Below are 16,439 nucleotides of genomic sequence, written 5' to 3'. Positions count from 1 at the left end.
TTCACTGCCTCAGAGAGCTGTGGAAGCTGGGACATTGAATTAAATTTAAGACAGAAATAGACAGTTTCTTAAACAGGATAAGGGGTTATAGGTAGCGGGCAGGGAAGTGGAGCTGAGTCCATGATCAGATCAGCCATGATCTTATTGAATGGCGGAGCAGGCTCGAGGGGCCGTATGGCCTACTCCTGGATCTATTTCCCTTAGCAGAGGGGTCAACAACCAGGGGGCATAGATTTAAAGCAATTGGTAGGAGGTTTAGAGGGAATTTGAGGAGAAAACTAGAGGGTGTTGGGGGTCTGGAATTCACCGCCTGAAAGGGTGGTAGAGGCAGAAACCCTCACATTTAAAAAGTACTTGGATGTGCTGTAACCTACAGGGCTACGGATCAAGAGCTGGGAAGTGGGATTAGGCTGGATAGCTCTTTGTCGGTCAGCGCGGAAACGATGGGCCAAAATAGCCTCCTACCTTGCTGAAAATTTCTATGATTCCCCACTAGCCTGACTTGGATATATAATTGTCACTGCTACTTTGTCACTGGGTCAAAACCCTGGAATTCCTTACCCAACATCATTGTGGGAACACAAGGACTGCAGCGATTCAGGAAGGTCCATCATCACCTTCTCAGGGCAACTAGGGATGGCAATAAATATGGCCTTGCAAGCATTGCCCAAAAATCAACGAGTTCAAGAGCCAATTACTGTACATATGTTTTGGAGGAGAGAATGGATTTAGGGATACAGTAAGATAGGTAGATGGGATTATTCTGTGAAAAGATGAGCTTGATGGAACAAATTACCTTTTCTTGCTCTCCCTTTCCCTAAAAGTATTTGGGTGTGATGCCACAGGTAGTTGTCAGCCTCCTGTATACCCACGCAGTGGTCATTCGTAATGTGTGGAGGACGTTGCAGCTCAGTCCAATCCTGTGCTCATCCAGTGTTGCACATATGCACACTTTCCAGTCGAGGCGGGCGCGGGAGGTCAGTATATGGCAATCAAGCTGGATTCTTGGCTAAAGCTTTCCTTCCTTAACCTAGGGGTCCCGTGGCTAATTGTACAGCTTTTACCAGAGGCCCAGCAAACTCAGGACAGACTGGTGATCAAAACTGAAACCTGATTAGTCTGTATGCCTTGATTACACCTCTGTACCATCAGGGGGAGCCTGATTCTTATGTTCTCAAAGATGTGACAGAACAAATTACAGTCAAATGCACCAAACTGCTTTATAAGCAATTTAAAAAATACATTCATTTGTATCAAACCAATCAATCAGTTTCTTCTCCCCAACTAATTACCACTGACCCAAAAAGATTCCCTCAGGAGATCCCAGAAGAATAAGTTTTACATTTGTTGCCAACCTTACGTCATAATCCAATTATGGACAATGCTGCTTGATTATATATGTTTCCCATTTCTTAAAAACATTTTTGGAATTCTTGGATACACTGCTATTCTCATTTCCCTCCCATCATCAGTTGCATGGATTCATTTGCATTTTATAGATAGAACATATACATTTTACTTTGCTGCATAGACTATATATCAATACCATGCTGTTTTTATAGTCGTCACAAAGCAGACCAAAAGAATTCCCCGGTAGCTCTGTACAAACACCAGGAATTTATTAATAAAGTTCACACATTTGATTCATTGACATTCCTCCAAAAATAAAGAAAAATTAGTTTACAGTTTAAAAAAAAAAGACTACTGCAGTTCTAGAAGATCACATTCTATATGTAAATACAGAATTTTTAAAAACCCACTATGAGTCATCATTTCTTGTGGTTTTCAACAAGCTGCTTCACTGGGAGTCTGTAGGTTTTAACTTGCTCTTGGACTTCAGGCTTATGTTTTAAAGTAAAGACCAGCGCTCTCACTGTCCTTCGGTAGGAGATGTTGATCAGACGAGAACACTGATGAAAAACCTCTCGCTCTATATTTTCAATTAGAGGGTGATCATGCTGTAAAAAAGATTAAATAATTAAACATTGTATTTATTTATAGTAGGTAGTTGTAAAAATATGCCAGACCTGTACAAACTAATATTCTGACATTAAATGCTGAATGCAGCATATCCACACAAAGTATCCTGCAATAGTGGTTACAAACTTGGAAGGTTATGCAGCACAGTAGATGATGAGAAGTAATGCAACAAAACAAGTCTATTCATACAAGTCAAAAGTGACTGCCTTTTAAAAAAAAATAAAAGCAGCGATGTGGAAGACATGCTCATTCTGATTAGGGTTTTCCTCCCTCCCTCATGGGGTGCTTCAGTGACCTCAATTATGAGGATGCCTATTGCAAATAGAAAGGACGTGACTTCGGAATGGCCCAAGTCATGCTCCAGAATCATCCAGCCCAGGCTACAAGCTGGGAAATGACCATGAAATCTACTGGATTATTGTAAAAACCAAACTGGTTCACTACTGTCCTTCAGTGAAGGGAACCGGCTGTCCTTACTCAATCTGGCCTACATGCAACTCCAGTATGACACTATATGACTGACTCTTAATGTCTTCAGGGCAACTAGGGACGCTCAATAAATACTGGCTTGCTCAGAGCCCAAGAATAAAATAAATCCCAGCTTGTCGTTTCCCTAAAGTCTCGTGCTGCCGTTGGGCTATTGTGAAGTAGCCCTAAGCTTAGCGCAACTGAACAACTCCACACCCCACAATTGATAAGTGGGTTAGCATGGAGTGAGACCCTACTATACATTTTTCATTTTGGCAATAATTTGTTTTTTATAAAGTCAAAAGTTTTCATTTTCTTCTACAAATATAAAAACAATGGGACCACATTGGGGAAAATGTATTTCTTCCCCTTTAAGCCTCCAATTTAAAATTTACATATAAAAATCCTGTTCTAATCTCTTTCTAGAACTCAGTGCAGAGGGCTTTTTATTTAAATTACCTCTAGTTCCAAGGCTTCAGTTAACAGTTTTCGAGCATTCCTCCTAAGGCTCTCCGTTTTAGAATCACATCGCACCTCTATGGATTGTTTATTTCTATTTTCTTTTATGAAGGTTTTCCATGTTGTGAAAATGACTTGAGCAAGCTCGGCCACTTCGGGGTCTGAGTTTTTACGCATCTTGTTCACAGTGTGCCCTAAGAAATGAGAGGAGGTAGATTCAAATCAACACAAGTTAAAACAGGATGCTATTGATAAGAAGCATGGCTGATGTTACATCAGTAATTAAAAATGAGCTATTTATTGCTCACTCCAGACAATCTCAACCACAGGACCTTCCATAGAATTAGAATCACATTTTGTCATCAATATGTAAACCTTCAGGACAGAAGCATATTTTTGCTTTGGCAATAGGCTCTGAGGCCAAAAGAAATCTACAGAAGCAGCAACCAGGGCTTTATTTTCAAAATCTCAGAGCTCTAACTTTGCTACAATCTAATTGAAAGGACAGAATGTAGAAATTTTATAACTGGAAATAGGACGGATTTCCATTACAGGAACTTCTATTCAGCAGAGAGACCCCAATATCAAATGCAGCATCTCAGTACTACCCAGATTCAAATAATCCAACTCAGCACAGACCAAAGATCAAACCTGGGATCTTGCTGACCTGTATGTTTCAGCCCCCATAATATGCAATGCAGTCACTCTTTCATTGAGCCATTGAGGAACCCAACAATCTTATTCTGCATTGGTCACAACATATCCATCACCTTTTCATAGTCACGCAAGATGCTGTGGCTTGAAGATTTTGAGAGTTCATACTGTGCTTCAAACCTGGACACACAAGTACCTCGATCTGTTCATTTATTTTCATCCTTTTGCTCGTTTTTTTAAAAAAAGACTTTAGTTGTACTGTCTTGGGGCCCTTATGCTTCCTCCTGAATCTTATCACTTTCGCTCAGTGGAAGTTCATCTTCTCCAACCGACGCGGACTCAATGGCTGCACCCTCTACTGAGAACAGGATCTAATTATGCAAATTACAAACATCATTTTCAGTCCAACCATGCAATGTCATAGCATGTTACTAGACCAGTCAGCTGATTAGTTCCACTTTATAGGACTACTTATTGATGGAACTGTGATGGTGTGTGAAATTTTAGAAATGGGAGGGTTACAAGTAAAGGTGTGTTAACCACAAAATTCTGCTTCAATGCCTCTCCACCGTTGTCCAGCTGGATGGGACTGCACGTGCCTGGTTTCATTCCTATCTTTTCAGCTGTAACTATAGAATCACCTGCAATGGCTTCTCTTCCTGATCCCACACTGTGACCTCTGGTGTCCCCCAAAGATCTAGCCTTGGGCTCCTCTTATTTCTCATCTACAAGCTGCCGCTCGGTGACATCAACCGACAACATAACATGAGTTTTCACAAGTACTTGGATGATATCCAGCTCTATCTCTCCACTACCTCTCGAACCCTCCACCTTCTCCATAATATCAGACTGCTTGTCTGACATCCAGCACTGAATGAGTAGAAATTTCCTCCAATTAATTATCGGGAAGACCGAAGCCAATGTCTTTGGTTCATGCCACAAACTTCATTCCCTTTCCACAAATTCGATCTCGCTATCTGGCAACTATCTGAGGCTGACCAAGTCTGTTCGCAACCTTGGTGCCATATTTGTCACAAATTGAGCTTCCTACCTCGTATCCATTCTATCGTTAAGATTGCCCATTTTCATCTTCATATCATAGGTCCCCTGCAGTCAGAATCAGGGGAAGTCATAACGGGGAACAAAGAAATGGCGGATCAATTGAACAAGTACTTTGGTTCGGTATTCACTAAGGAGGATACAAACAACCTTCCGGATATAAAAGGGGTCAGAGGGTCTAGTAAGGAAGAGGAACTGAGGGAAATCTTTATTAGTCGGGAAATTGTGTTGGGGAAATTGATGGGATTGAAGGCAGATAAATCCCCAGGGCCTGATGGCCTGCATCCTAGAGTACTTAAGGAGGTGGCCTTGGAAATAGCGGATGCATTGACAATCATTTTCCAACATTCCATTGACTCTGGATCAGTTCCTATGGAGTGGAGGGTAGCCAATGTAACCCCACTTTTTAAAAAAGGAGGGAGAGAGAAAACAGGGAATTATAGACCGGTCAGCCTGACCTCAGTAGTGGGTAAAATGATGGAATCAATTATTAAGGATGTCATAGCAGTGCATCTGGAAAATGGTGACATGATAGGTCCAAGTCAGCATGGATTTGTGAAAGGGAAATCATGCTTGACAAATCTTCTGGAATTTTTTGAGGATGTTTCCAGTAAAGTGGACAAAGGAGAACCAGTTGATGTGGTATATTTGGACTTTCAGAAGGCTTTCGACAAGGTCCCACACAAGAGATTAATGTGCAAAGTTAAAGCACATGGGATTGGGGGTAGTGTGCTGACGTGGATTGAGAACTGGTTGTCAGACAGGAAGCAAAGAGTAGGAGTAAACGGGTACTTTTCAGAATGGCAGGCAGTGACTAGTGGAGTGCCGCAAGGTTCTGTGCTGGGGCCCCAGCTGTTTACATTGTACATTAATGATTTAGACGAGGGGATTAAATGCAGTATCTCCAAATTTGCAGATGATACTAAGTTGGGTGGCAGTGTGAGCTGCGAGGAGGATGCTATTAGGCTGCAGAGTGACTTGGATAGGTTAGGTGAGTGGGCAAATGCATGGCAGATGAAGTATAATGTGGATAAATGTGAGGTTATCCACTTTGGTGGTAAAAACAGAGAGACAGACTATTATCTGAATGGTGACAGATTAGGAAAAGGGAAGGTGCAACGAGACCTGGGTGTCATGGTACATCAGTCATTGAAGGTTGGCATGCAGGTACAGCAGGCGGTTAAGAAAGCAAATGGCATGTTGGCCTTCATAGCGAGGGGATTTGAATACAGGGGCAGGGAGGTGTTGCTACAGTTGTACAGGGCCTTGGTGAGGCCACACCTGGAGTATTGTGTACAGTTTTGGTCTCCTAACTTGAGGAAGGACATTCTTGCTATTGAGGGAGTGCAGCGAAGGTTCACCAGACTGATTCCCGGGATGGCGGGACTGACCTATCAAGAAAGATTGGATCAATTGGGCTTGTATTCACTGGAGTTCAGAAGAATGAGAGGGGACCTCATAGAAACGTTTAAAATTCTGACGGGTTTAGACAGGTTAGATGCAGAAAGAATGTTCCCAATGTTGGGGAAGTCCAGAACCAGGGGTCACAGTCTGAGGATAAGGGGTAAGCCATTTAGGACCGAGATGAGGAGAAACTTCTTCACCCAGAGAGTGGTGAACCTGTGGAATTCTCTACCACAGAAAGTAGTTGAGGCCAATTCACTAAATATATTCAAAAGGGAGTTAGATGAAGTCCTTACTACTCGGGGGATCAAGGGTTATGGCGAGAAAGCAGGAAGGGGGTACTGAAGTTTCATGTTCAGCCATGAACTCATTGAATGGCGGTGCAGGCTAGAAGGGCTGAATGGCCTGCTCCTGCACCTATTTTCTATGTTTCTATGTTTCTATGTTTCACCCGGCTCTGCCCTTACCTCAACTAATCCGCTGCTGAAACCCACATCCATGCCTTTATCACCTCTAGACTTGACTATTTAAATGCACTCCTGGCTGGCCTCCCTAGTTGTGCTCTCCATAAATATGAGATCATCTGAAACTCTGCCACCTATGTCCTAACTCGCATCAAGTCCTGCTCACCCATCTCCCCTGTGCTCGCTGACCTACATTGGCTCCCAGTTAAGCAACGCCTCGTTTTTAAAATTCTCATCCTTATTTTCAAATCCCTCCATGGCCTCGCCCCTCCTTATATCTGTAATCTCCTCCAACCCTATAATCCCCCTAGACCTCTGCGCTCCGCCTATTCTGAACTTTTGAACATCCCCAATCTTAAATGCTCCACCATTGGCAGTTGTGCCTTCAGCTGCCTAGATCTTAAGCTCTGGAGTTCCCTTCCTAAATCTCTCTGCCTCTCTACTTCTCTTTCCTTTAAGACGCTTCTTAAAACCTACATCTTCGACCAAACTTTTGGTCATCTGCCCTAACACCACCTTATGTGGCTCAGTATCAAATGTTGTTGTTTTTATAACACTCCTGCGAAGCGCCTTGGGATGCTTTATTACATTAAAGGCACTATATAAATATAAGCAGTGATAGAAAATCCACTAATCTAGTTTTGATCCCCCTACTGGTACTGTGGAATGATCCACATTTCAAAATATTGGATTCTAAAGTCATGAGCAGCCCAAGCACAATTTTAATAAGGCAAATTAAAAGTTACAAAAACATAATTTAATCCAATGTCAACATTTTAAAGATTTTAGCAAAAGAAAAATTACAATCTTGAAAACAAAAAAACTGTACAATTATAATCTTTACCTATTTTAGTTGAGCGTAATACTTCTTGAGATGGTATTTTCTTCTTTAGTTCTAGTAATGCTTCCATTAAATTTTCCTTTGTTTGACTAGGCAGTTCCAATATAGATTTAAATCTCTTAATATCTTCAATCACCACAACTCTCTGTTTTGATAAAAACACATCATTTTGCACTTAAATACTACTTCACTGTAAATGTAAAAGCCACACCATGAATCAGTGATGTTTAAGATTTTGGAGAGGAATCAATAGGGAGTATTTTACATCTTATGAGCATGGGCATTCTTGATTAAAATTACAGAAATGTGAGCACTTTAACAAAAATGCAGATCATCCAAAATTGTGTAAGTATCTAGTACCAACAGAGTAATATGTATGTCTCCCGTGTTTTCAAACTATTGTCATGTAATTAGTTGTATATGTATACAACATTTTATATCTGGCAGTAGAGGGAATGAATTGGAAATGATGTTTTACTTCCATAAAGATAATAGTAATCTTATTGGTTTTCATAAGACCATATTTTGGTCTAGTCTTTGCCCCAAACTTCATTCACATTTTAATTCTACTCTTGGAAGCTTTTATTTGTCATGTAATTAGTTTTTATTTTCTCTATTTTAATTATCATCTTTTCAGGCATTTTCAAACAAATCATAATTGTTTTACCTTTCAGGCAACTCAAGGTGACAACAGAAATGTTGAGAAACAACCAACTGGCACTCCATAACAAAGACTTTATTCATTTTCCATTTCCAATTCAACATCTGTTCCCAAGAAAGATCTTGTTTCGAGGGACCTTTTCATGCAATGTCTTTTGCCTGCAGAAAGGTCTTCTGAAACACTGAATGTTCCTGCTGCCAATACCTGTGCTTAGAGCCTCCTTCATACCAATAGTGCAGATCCTCATCTGTGCCATCCCAAACTATTTCCCATTCTCTAAGTCACTTACCCATCATTCTGTGTACTGTCATCATCATCATCATAGGCAGTCCCTCAGAATTGAGGAAGACTTCCTTGCACTCTTAAAATGAGTCCTTAGGTGGCTGAACAATCCAATATGAGAACCACAGTCCCCGTCACATGAGGGAAAGGGTGGGTGGGACTGGCTTGCCGCACGCTCTTTCCGCTGCCTGCGCTTGATTTCTGCATGCTCTCAGCGATGAGACTCGAGGTGCTCAGCGCCCGCCCGGATGCACTTCCTCCACTTATGGCGGTCTTTGGCCAGAGACTCCTGTCAGTGTCAGTGGGGATGTTGCACTTTATCAGAGAGGATTTGAGGGTGTCCTTGGAGCGTTTCCGGTGCCCATCTTTGGCTCGTTTGCCGTGAAGGAGTTCCGAGTAGAGCACTTGCTTTGAGAGTCTAATGTCTGGCATGCGAACTATGTGGCCTGCCCAGCGGAGCTGATCAAGTGTGGTCAGTGCTTCAATGCTGGGGATGTTGGCCTGGTCGAGGACGCTAATGTTGGTGCGTGTGTCCTCCCAGGGGATTTGTAGGATCTTGCAATGTATAAAATGTCTGCAACTACAACTCATAACTCTAGTCTCTCCTGGATCTTCAAAACGATTAAGGCTTACAAATATACCCACACAGAGGAATCTTTTGGCTGACCACGAATAGTTTATCTTCTTCCTTCAGCAAAGGATTACTGGGAAATGTGAACAGGACAAGCTCACACAGAGACTTCAGTGAAAGTCTGCAAGGATATCGAGGAACCTGCAAACGGCCTGTGATTCACGGCTTTACAAACACCAGATTTTAAGCTTAGACCTTCTATAACCCACCGCGCAATTCAGAAGCCTGGACTTTACCTTTAAAGACTCGAGAGTGACCTGGCGGTAAATCTTGGCCGGCCGCTGCGCTGGGCCGGCGGCGCTGCCCCTCAGCACGAACCGCTCCATGAGCGACAGGGGATCTGCGGGCCAACGAGCGGGAGTGGGGGAGGGGGCTGGGCTCCACGCCTCGGAACTCGCGCCTGCGCATTCCACTCACTCTCATTGTGACCAATAATCGGAAAGTGTCTGCATCAACAACTTTGCGGCCTTCTGCGCGTGCGCACTACACACGGCCGCATCTGTCACTCAGAACTTTGCGTCTGACGGAGTGATAGCGACATTGTGTGTACCGTCTGGTTTACAATCCACCGATGATGTCATCCTGCTCATGAGCCGGGCCCCTCGATGATGTCATTCTCAGCACATGCCAAAAACCTACGGCTCTGCCAGTGATGTCACTTGCAATGACGTCATTCTCACCTGCTCCCGTTGAATGAAATGCGCCTCACTAAACAAACCTTGCAGCTCAAATCATGTAAAATTATCAATGCTGTGGATTTGTCAAGTTCAGCCTCAGAGAAATGACTACAGCACCCCAACGATTTGCATCACCCGTTCATGGGATCACATTTTTGAATGGATCCATAAGTCAACTCGAACTGAGCATTGGTAAACAGATCAGTGGCGTACAGATCAGTGGTGTGCAGGTGTTGCCTAATGGCACCAATACTGATTCCTACTATCTGCTGATTCAAAAATAAAATACTGCAGATGCTGGAAATCTGATATGAAATGCTGGAAACAGGCAGCAAATCAGGAAGCATGTATGGAAAGAGAAACAAGAGTAAAAGTTTCACATTCTGATGAAAGGTCATCGACCTGAAATGTTAACTCTGCTTCTCTCTCCACAGATGCTGCCTGACTTGCTGAGCATTTTATGTGATATTACTCAACTGATTGGGAGGAGGTCGACAGGGCAGGCCGTACGTGGCCATGTTACACTTACCTTGCTTTTTAAGGTGACTCCACATTAACAGGTACATGCCATGGTCATTAGGAAGCAATTGGGAAAGCAAATGGCATTTTGACCATTATTGCAAGGGGGTTGGAGTACAAGAGTAGGGAAGTCTTGCTACAATTGTATAGGGCTTTGATGAGACCACACCTGGAGTACTGTGCACAGTTTTGGTCTTATCGGAGGAAGGATATACTTACCTAGGGAGGCAGTGCAATGAAGGTTTATTAGATTGATTTCTGAGATGAGAGGGTTGTCCTTTGAGGAGAGATTGAGCCTATACTCTCTGGAGTTTAGAAGAATGAGAGGTGATCTCATTGAAACACATAAGATTATAGAAACATAGAAAATAGGTGCAGGAGTAGCCATTCGGCCCTTCGAGCCTGCACCACCATTCAATAAGATCATGGCTGATCATTGACCTCAGTACCCCTTTCCTGCTTTCTCTCCATACTCCTTGATCCCTTTAGCCATAAGGGCCATATCTAAGTCCCTCTTGAATATATCTTAACGAACTGGCATTCAACAACTCTCTGCGGTAGAGAATTCCACAGGTTCACAACTATCTGAGTGAAGAAGTTTCTCCTCATCTCGGTCCGAAATAGCTTACCCCTTATCCTTAGACTGCGACCCCTGGTTCTGGATTTCCCCAACATCGGGAACATTCTTCCTGCATCTAACCTGTCCAGTCCCGTCAGAATTTTATATGTTTCTATGAGATCCCCTCTCATTTTTCTAAACTCCAGTGAATACAGGCCCAGTCGATCCAGTTTCTCCTCATATGTCAGTCCTGCCATCCGGGAATCAATCTGGTGAACCTTCGCTGCACTCCCTCAATAGCAAGAACGTCCTTCCTCAGATTAGGAGACCAAAACTGAACACAATATTCCAGGTGAGACCACTGTACAACTGCAGCAAGACCTCCCTGCTCCTATACTCAAATCCCCTAGCTATGAAGGACAACATGCCATTTGCCTTCTTCACCGCCTGCTGTAGCTGCATGCCAACTTTCAATGACTGATGTACCATGACACCCAGGTCTCGTTGCACCTCCCCTTTTCCTAATCTGCCGCCATTCAGATAATATTCTGCTTTCACGTTTTTGCCACCAAAGTGGATAATCTCACATTTATCCACATTATACTGCATCTGCCATGCATTTGTCCACTCACCTAACCTGTCCAAGTCACCCTGCAGCCTCTTAGCATCCTCCTCGCAGCTCACACCGCCAAACTTGGAGATATTACACTCAATTCCTTCATCTAAATCATTGATGTATATTGTAAATAGCTAGGGTCCCAGCACTGAGCCCTGCGGCACCCCACTAGTCACTGCCTGCCATTCTGAATAGGACTCGTTTATCACGATTCTCTGCTTCCTGTCTGCCAACCAGTTCTCTATCCACGTCAAAAGATTACCCCCAATACCATATGCTTTAATTTTGCACACTAATCTCTTGTGTGGGACCTTGTCAAAAGCTTTTTAAAAGTCCAAATACACCACATCCACTGGTGCTCCCTTGTCCATTCTACTAGTTACATCCTCAAAAAATTCTAGAAGATTTGTTAAGCATGATTTCCCTTTCATAAATCCATGCTGACTTGGACCGATCCTGTCACTGCATTCCAAATGCGCTGCTATTTTATCTTTAATAATTGATTCCAACATTTTCCCCCACTACCAATGTCAGGCTAACCGATCTATAATTCCCCCTTTTCTCTTTCTCTTCTTTTTTAAAAAGTGGTGTTACATTAGCTACACTCCAGTCCATTATGAGGGAGACTGAAGGATTGTTTCACTTGGCTGGAGAGTCTAGAACTCGGGGGCATATTCTCTGGATAAGGGTCAGCCATTTAAGACTGAGATGAGGAGGAATTTCTTCACTCAGAGGGTTGCGAATAGTTGGAATCCTCCACCTCAAAGGGTTGTGGATGCTGAGTCATTGAGTATATTTAAGGTTGAGATAGAGTTTTAGACTCTAGGGGAATCAAGGGATATGGTGATCGGGCAGAAAATTAAGTTGAGGTCAAAGATAAACCATGATTTTATTGGATAGAGCAGGCGCGAGGGGCCATATGGCCTATTCCTGCTCCTAATTATTATGTTCTTATGTCATGATTGCACTGGAACAGCTTGGCTCAGGGAGCGGCAAGCTCTGATGCATGAACATAGGTCTTGAATCTTCTCATGAACATAAGCATGGGTTTTCTGCACCTAACTTGGGATATTTGCTATGTCCAGTGCACTGGGTCACATCCCTGTTGCATGTGGGGTGAACCAGTGGAAATAATCTTTTACTATTTTTAAAAAGAGGGAGGGATAAACCCACCAACTACAGTCCAGTCAGCTTAATGTCAGTGGTGTGGAAACTTTTATAGCTAATAATCCAGGACAAAATTAATTGGCATTTGGAAAAATATTAGCTAATAACTGAAAGTCAGCATTGATTTGTGAAAGGCAAAATATGTTTGACTGCAACAACAACTTCTATTTATAGTGCCTTTAATGTAGTAAAACGTCCCAACTTGCTTCATAGGACTATTATAAGACAGAAAATTTGACACCAAGCCACATAAGGAGAAATTAGCACAGGTGACCAAAAGCTTTGTCAAAGAGGTAGGTTTTACGGAGAGTTTTAAAGAAGGAAAGAGAGGCGGAGAGATTTAGGCAGGGAGTTCCAGAGCTTAGGGCCTAGGCAACAGAAGACACAGCCACTAATGGTTGAGCGATTATGATCAGGGATGCTCAAGAGGACAGAATTAGAGGAGCACAGATATTTCGGGGGACTGAATAAGATTAAAGATATAGGGAGGGACAAGGCCATGGAGGATTTGAAAACAAGGATGAGAATTTGAAATCGAGGCGTTGCTTAACTGGGAGCCAATTTAGGTCAGCAAGCACAGGGGTGATGGGTGAATGGGACTTGGTGTGAGTTAGGACACGGGCAGCTAAGTTTTGGATGACCTCAAGTTTATGTAGGGTAGAATGTGGGAGACCAACCAGGATGTCATTTGTGACTTTGATGAAAGTTGTTTCGGTACTGTGCACTAACTTCATCGAGTTCTTTGATGAAGTAATGGAGAGGGTGGATCAGGATAGAGCAGTTGATGTTGTTTCAAAAGCTGTTTAATAAAATACCACATAATAGACTTGTTAGCAAAATTAAAGCCCATGGGATTGAAGAGCTGCATGGTTACAAAATTAGCTAAGGAACAGAAAGCAGAGTAGTGGTGACCAGTTTTTCGTCCCCCAGTGTTGGAACCGCTGCTATTTTTGATATTAATGACCTGGACTTGGGTATAAAAGGCAGAATTTCAAAGTTTGTCGACGACATGAAACTCGGAAATGTAGTAAATGGTAAGAAGGATAGTAACAGACTTCAGGAGGACACAGATGGACTGGTGAAATGGACAGACTCATAACAGATTAAATTTAACATAGAGAAGTGTGAAGTGATTAGTTTTGGTCAGAAGAATGAGGAGAGGAAATATAAACAAATGGTCCAATTTTAAAGTGGTGCAGGACAGAGAGACCTGGGGGTATACATACACATGTCTTTAAAGTTGGCAGAACAAGTAGAGAAGGCTGTTAAAAAGGCTTGCAGAATCTTTGGCTTTATAAATTGAGGCATACAGTACAAAAACAAGGATGTTATGCTAAACCTTTATAAAACAATGGCTCCAGCTGGAGTATTGTGGCCAATTCTGGGCATCACACTTTACAAGGATGCCTTGCAGAGGATGCAGAAGAAATTTACTAGAATGGTATCAGGGATGAAAGACTAGGGAAACTGGGGTTGTTCTCCTTAGAGCAGAGAAGATTAAGGGAAGAATTGATTGAGGTGTTCAAAATCATGAATGGTTTTGATAGAGTAAATAAGAAGAAACTGTTTCCTGTGGCAAAGGAGTCAGTAACCAGAGGACACAGATTTAAGGCAATTGGCAAAAGAACCAGAGGTGACATGAGGAAAGAAAAGCTATGTAGTGAGTTGTTATGATCTGGAATGCACTGCCTGAAAGGGTGGTGGAAGCAAATTCAATAATGTTTCAGCCAGTGGTTCAGTTGGTAGTACCCTCGCCTGAAGGTTGTGGGTTCAAGTCCCAGTCCAGAAACTTGAGCACAAAAATCTAGGTTGACACTCCAGTACAGTACTGAGGGAGTGCTGCACTGTCAGAAATTTCATCTTTCAGATGGGATGTTAAACTGAGTTCCCATCTGCCCTCTCGGCTGGACTGAAAAGATCCCACTGCACTATTTCAAAGAAGAGCAAGTGAGTTATCCCTGGTGGTCTGGACAATGTTTATCCCTCCACCAACATCACTAAAACAGATTATCTATTCATTACCATTGCTGTTAGTGGGAGCTTGCTGTGCCCAAATTGGCTGCCGCATTTCCTACTTTACAACAATGACTACACTCCAAAAAGTGCTTCTTTGGCTGTAAAGCGCTTTGGGACGTTTGGTGGTGCTGAAACGCGCTATATAAATGTGTCTTTTTAATACGCATGCGCAGAAGCGAGAGTTAGGACAAATAGTCACCGATCACTCCCCCCCAGGGCAATTTACACTAACCCTTTTCTGCGCATGCATACTCCTCTTCTTCCACCCTTCCCCACCCGAAACCGGAACCAGCCCCGAACACCACGTTGCAGCCTTGAGAAAGAAGCGGGTCGGCGGGGACTGAGAGAAGCGAGTCGGCGGGGACTGAGAGAAGTGGCCAGCAGCAGTTCGTTTCTCATTCAGCGCCAGTTAAGCGGCACCATAAAGTGCTTCGTGAGGAGAGAGAGAGTTTGGGGGCAGTGGGGGGAAGAGAGAGAGAGCCTGGGGGAAGAGACAGAGCAAGACACAGGTGGGGGGGAAATTGGAGGGGAGAGAGGGAACTCAGGGAAGACGGATCACATTCTTCCAACCCCCTGGTGCGTGCAAGCTCGGTGCGTGTGTTACAAGGAACATCGTTGGGGTGGATGAAATGCATAAGTCATGACCCTGTCACTATTCACTTCATACCCAATAAATCTGTTAACAATCCGCACACAATGCCCCATCTATGGCTGGGGGGGTGGGGGGTAAGGTGCTTGGGTAAGGGACTTTGGCTGGGGGAGTAATGCACTTGCGCTGGTGTAAGGGATTTTGTCTGGAACTTGGTGGCTTTTGGAGAGGCCTATCCTCTGTGGCTTCTGAAGCCAAAATAGATCAAATTAGAAACTGGAAAGTCAGTCAGAACTTGGGCTGGGCGGTTCCAGTTACACATTCCAGAGGAACTTCAGGGTGTGGCTTATCTTCCAAGGGGACTAATCAGCAATAGGTCATGTGATAATGGTGAGCCAATCAGAGAAATGGCTGCCTTTCAGTTAGTACAAATAAATGCATTCTTTTAATAACTTAAAAAAGGGAATTGGATAAATACTTGAAGATGAAACATTTGTTGGGCTATGAGGAAAGAGCAGGGGAGTGGGTCTAATTGTATAACTCTCGCAAAGAGCTGACACAGGCACAATGGGCCGAATGGTCCCCTTCTGTGCTGTATTGTTGTACAAATGGCAATTTCGCTAGTCGTGTGACTAGTAGTTGCCTGCAACGGTTCCTGAGTTAAATATCAAATTACACATTGGACAATGACAATACTGTTAATGTTTGTTTAATACAGAAGAAGTACAAGACTCACCCCTTATATTCTATAGTTCCCCAATACAGAAGAAGTACAGGACTCACTACTTATATTCTATTTAACTCTGCTTAACTCTGCAGAAAGGCGTTCCAAAGGGTGTTCGTTTCCGCTCAAAATACTATCATAGTTACCCAATACGTCTCCGGGTGATCAATCCGGTCCTCACACTGTTCCTTCAAAAGTCTCTCCCCTGGTCCTTGCTTCTGTCGAGTGTTGGTCCTAGGTTCTCGCTCTGGACTGTCCGAGCTTGTCTATCTTTATACCCTTTTTTCTCTCAGTTAACCATGTGTGTTGCTATTAATTGCCTGCTTGTTTTTATAACATTCTGCTGTTATCGCAACCTGTCTCTTACCTCCAAGAGTTATTACCAAGTCGGAGTTTTCCTTACCGTGTGTGAACCTTATCTTGATTAATTAAGTCGTTTCTTACCACCCCCTGCTGGTACCACAGCTGATCCTGTTATGGTAACTCCCTCCTGTCCGTTGACCTTCAGTTTGTTATTTCTACACCTGCCATTTTGTTTGGTCATTAGCAATTGCCGGAATTTTGTTGGCATTCAGTATTTACACACTATCTCTTACCCAGGGCGATTCCTTTGAATTTGGCTTTATTATCCTGCTGCTTTCCCTGCAGTTTTACAACTTTACCTCATTC

General features: G+C 43.1%; 1 protein-coding gene across 1 annotated transcript; it reads right to left on the bottom strand.

The window, feature by feature from the left end:
• Positions 1 to 1,201: 1,201 nt before the first annotated feature.
• Positions 1,202 to 9,311, bottom strand: tceanc2 (transcription elongation factor A (SII) N-terminal and central domain containing 2). Its single transcript, XM_070886161.1, has 4 exons — positions 9,140 to 9,311; positions 7,333 to 7,474; positions 2,908 to 3,101; positions 1,202 to 1,958 (listed from the first exon to the last, which is right to left on the bottom strand). The coding sequence occupies exons 1-4, from the start codon at positions 9,227 to 9,229 to the stop codon at positions 1,770 to 1,772; spliced, it is 615 nt and encodes a 204-aa protein (XP_070742262.1). The 5' UTR covers positions 9,230 to 9,311; the 3' UTR covers positions 1,202 to 1,769.
• Between the last annotated feature and the right edge of the window lie 7,128 nt (positions 9,312 to 16,439).

Source organism: Pristiophorus japonicus, chromosome 8 (assembly GCF_044704955.1).
Source record: "Pristiophorus japonicus isolate sPriJap1 chromosome 8, sPriJap1.hap1, whole genome shotgun sequence".
Taxonomy (NCBI): domain Eukaryota; kingdom Metazoa; phylum Chordata; class Chondrichthyes; family Pristiophoridae; genus Pristiophorus; species Pristiophorus japonicus.
This window is presented reverse-complemented; position numbering and strand designations above follow the sequence as displayed.